Genomic DNA, 4,100 nt, shown 5'->3' on the forward strand with positions numbered 1-4,100 from the left:
ATTTTTACTTATTCGGGCAATTCCTGTCCAAAAAAATCTTTAATTTTATAAATCAAATTATTTAAATTTACCTATATGTTTTAACACATTAATATGTATTATTATATATTAATACTGTAACTGATCTAATTTTTGTCGTCGAAAATTGCCGTAGATCTGCTGGGCATTTGGCGCAAATTTGTTGTCGGTCTGCGGTTGACAAACCTGCTCTCGATTTGTTGCGTCAATCTGTCGTCGCACTGCTAGTGACAGATCTGCTCTGGTGTTGTACCCAATTTGACATCAGGATATGATTTCAACTTTTGGTTGCAATTGGGGCGCACTCGAGGACACAGTAGGCCCTGAATTTGGCAGCCTCGTTCCACAGGGAATTGTTTGCCGTTTGTTAACAATCCGCAAGCAAATGGTTAGCTGGGTATGTATATTATAATAGAAAAGGAGATTATAATCTTCTTATACAAGGAGTTTGTGATTACAAGAAAAAATTTATTAGTTTTTTTTGTGGAGAACCAGGATTCATCCATGACAGTCGCTTTTAAAAAGTCGTCTCTGTACAGGAAAGGCATAGATGGATTCTTGGGTCTAAATTTCTTATTGGAAGATTCAGCATACCCCTGTTTGGATTGGTTGATCTGTCCATTTAAAGACAATGGCAACCTAACTAAAAATCAAAAAATATTCAATTACTGCCATTCCGCAACTAGAATTGTAATTAAAAATGCTTTTGGGCTTTTGAAGGGAAGATTTAGGAGACTAAAATATTTTGAAAATGATAATTTAAAGTTTGTAGTAAAATGCATAGTAGCTGTTGCTGTGCTACATAATATTTGTTTGGACAATCAGGATGATGATGAATTTGATGTCGATGTCAATGATAATAATGATGAGAATATGACAGATGTAGCAGGAATTAGTGGCATAAATGAAAAGAATTCTAGAAGAGACGAAATTTTTGCAACAATGTTTATTTAGATATGTATATTTAAGAAAATTTGACAATAAATAAAAATTTTATTTTAACATAACTAACGGTTTTATTATAATAATAAACAAGAAACATAAACATAAATCTCCTTTAGTCTTTCTTTTCAGACATTTTATACAAAAACAAAACAAAAATAAATTAAATAAACACAATACTATAGCACTCTGCGTATGCTATTACTAGAGTAAAATATTTTTTGATTACTAAAAGTTTCTAGTACGAACTCAAAAATAATGTGAGAACTTGACTGAGAGTCAACCTTCGATTGAACGTTTGTAGTACTGATTATTAGTATTTTATGTAATTTTTTCTTTCAAGATCTTCTGTAAGTCTTCTAATGCCTTTATTTTCTTCTTTTCCATTTCCAGTTTTTCTTTATATAGATCTAGCTTTTCTTTTTTGTATTTCAAGCTTTCTTCAACATAAAGTTTTCTGCTGATTTCTTTTTCTTTGATTTTCTCCATTTTTTCTTCAAAAAATTTCTTTTTTACTTTTACTAGTTCCATTAATGGATTTTTTCTTTTTTGCGTACAAGATGAATCATTGGAATAAGAAGGTCTTTCTGAGCTGGTATCAGAATCGAAATTCAGTGTTGGTTCGACTTGAGTGTCTTGCGATTGCAATTCGTCAACATCTAATGAATGTGTGCTTGCACTCGATGGTGAATCGCCCAATAACTCATCCAATCTATTGTAAAAAGTGAATTTCACAGGACCTCTTCCCGTTTTAGATTGTACATCCTTTGTATTTTTATAGGTACGCACTAAATTTTGCCACTTTTTTTGCATGCCAATTTGGAAACCTAAAAATTAAAGGAAATATTTTTGGGTCATTATGTTCAACATGAAATAAATATAATTCAGACACTCACAAAGCAATCGTTTGAAAGAGCAAAAACAATAAAACAAAATTTAATTGCTTTTTTATTATTAACATTAATTATATAAATAATTTCACTTACTTCAATATTTTGACTACTAAGTTCTTCACTAATAACCGACCAAAAATTTTTTCTTTTATGTACGTGATGCATATCATCATAACGTGCCTCTACAGCTCCTATTAAGGCACAAGTTTCATTTACAGACCAGGTATTTCTTTTTTCTTTTGTCTTCGTAGCGTCTACATTTTCAACTTCGATCACATTACTTGTTCTTTCAGACTGGAATGAATTTTCATAGGAATTTTCAACTTCGTTTATAATTGTTTCTTTAAACTCGTGGCTTATGTCAATAATTTTTATAGTTCTTTTAACATTGTTATCACTTCCTTGATTTTTAAAATATGCTTCATTGTTTTCATGAAATCCTATTAAATTATTTGGAATCCACATTCTGCATTTTTGCTCTAAAATACATTAACTACATTAAATACATTAGAATAATATTGCACATAGTTTCTTTATTCCACAATATTTACCGGTATCTTCCACATAAAAATCACCATCACTATTAGTGATCCATCCATCTGCTATTCGCAATAAAAGATACGACATAATTAAAAGATTATTTACAAGATTATTTACTATCAATAATTATTTACAATTATTTTATGTCATTTTGTACTTACCTGCTTATTTTGGTAACAAAGCTATCGCATAACAATACAGATTCATAACCTCACTTTTAATGTGAGTCTATTAAACTCACTAAAGCACACGGTCTCGATTGTGTGCAGAAACCACGTAAAAACTCAGTTGAATCTCACTTGCTAGCATTAAAAGGAACGGATTCAACTGAATTATGACGTCACAAGTAAGAATTATCTGAGTTTTGATGTAAATGGAAAGCAACTATTATGAAATCATTTAGAGTTGAAATTGTTTAATAAACATATATGTCCGTAAATGCTTCCTAACAGAACTACAACCATTGAAAGTTGATGTGAATATTTGAAAAAAGAAAGAAAAGACATTTAATTTAACTTATTTATTTACAAATGTAATTACGAATTCTGTTCAAAATTATCTCCTGCAAAATTATCTCATTCAACAGAATTATGGATGCAGCAACGCAAATAAGAAATTCTCCTGGCATGGTGGAGCAAGCTGTTAGATCACTTTTACGCAGGGCAACTTTGTATAGAATCTGCAGGAAATAATTTTGAACAGAATTTGTAATACATTTGTAAATAAATAAGTTAAATTAAATGTTTTTTATCTTTCCTTTTTCAAATATTCACAAAATAATTGTTTTTAAAAAAAAGTATGTAATTATTTACAATGTATTTTTTTAAACAATTGTTTGTTTTTTTTACACTAATTGATTTGTCTCATTATTCTGTACATAAAAGTGTTACGGTAAGATTATCGGAAACTAAATATTTTACAATATATTTTATTTTTATATCAAAATATGTCAGATTAATATATAAAATAACTCGAAAAATACTTAATGAAAAAATACTTTATTATAGTGTTTGAAAAAGCTCTCGAGATAAGCTACAAGAATATGCAATGAAAAATAGACGGTCCCGTTTAAGAAAACATCGATCACATTGACCTGGCCTTGGAAAGGCCAATCAATTCACTCAAGGTCAAGTCCATTTTTCACAATTCACTCAAGGTCAAGTCCATTTTTTCATCATGTGGCCCCCTTCAAACCATGCAACTTTTGTCTGAAACATTTTTCCGTATCTGCCATATTTTTCGATATATTTGCCTACGGCATTTAAAATGGGATACCCTGTATATATAGGGTGTCGCATAATAACCGTATCAATTCTTGTGTGCAAGTAGAGCAGGTGAAATCGAGAAAAAAGTCTTTATCATGTTGCGATTTTCGTAATGATTATTGAGAAATTAATTAATTTATTGTCGATATGTCACATTCACACGACGTTATTTTCTGACGTTTGTTTGACGGCAAAACTAAAATCAATTACAGTAATAATATATAATAACATATATTAAGGTAGAAGTACCGATTGCCGGACATGTCCCTATATCCGGACATTTACATGAAAATTTATCATTATTAATCTCAAATGAATTATTTATTATAATATCAAAATTTTATTGCAAAATCTTTAATTTAAGGATATTTATATAGTAAGACATTTTTAAATATTATAAAAATTAACATCCAATAAAAAGATAAATTTGTTGCGTAATTAG

General features: G+C 29.5%; 1 protein-coding gene across 1 annotated transcript; it reads right to left on the reverse strand.

Annotated features, from left to right (window-relative positions):
- Nucleotides 1-1,131: 1,131 nt before the first annotated feature.
- On the reverse strand, nt 1,132-2,480 carry LOC115238285. Its single transcript, XM_029811971.1, has 3 exons — nt 2,405-2,480; nt 1,943-2,332; nt 1,132-1,787 (listed from the first exon to the last, which is right to left on the reverse strand). Exons 1-3 carry the CDS (start codon nt 2,478-2,480, stop codon nt 1,282-1,284), a joined length of 972 nt encoding a protein of 323 aa, XP_029667831.1. The 3' UTR covers nt 1,132-1,281.
- Nucleotides 2,481-4,100: the final 1,620 nt, after the last annotated feature.

The sequence above is a fragment of the Formica exsecta genome, unplaced genomic scaffold (assembly GCF_003651465.1).
Source record: "Formica exsecta isolate Colony F162 unplaced genomic scaffold, ASM365146v1 scaffold330, whole genome shotgun sequence".
Taxonomy (NCBI): Eukaryota; Metazoa; Arthropoda; class Insecta; order Hymenoptera; family Formicidae; genus Formica; species Formica exsecta.

Bases quoted from the DNA above. Each gene is read 5' to 3' on its own strand.
- LOC115238285 (XM_029811971.1), bottom strand. From the start codon at position 2,480: ATGTCGTATCTTTTATTGCGAATAGCAGATGGATGGATCACTAATAGT. The intron at 2,333-2,404 runs GTAAATATTGTG...AATGTATTTTAG, and splicing joins TTTTTATGTGGAAGATACCG to AGCAAAAATGCAGAATGTGG. The intron at 1,788-1,942 runs GTGAAATTATTT...TTTAATTTTTAG, and splicing joins TAGTCAAAATATTGAAGTAA to GTTTCCAAATTGGCATGCAA.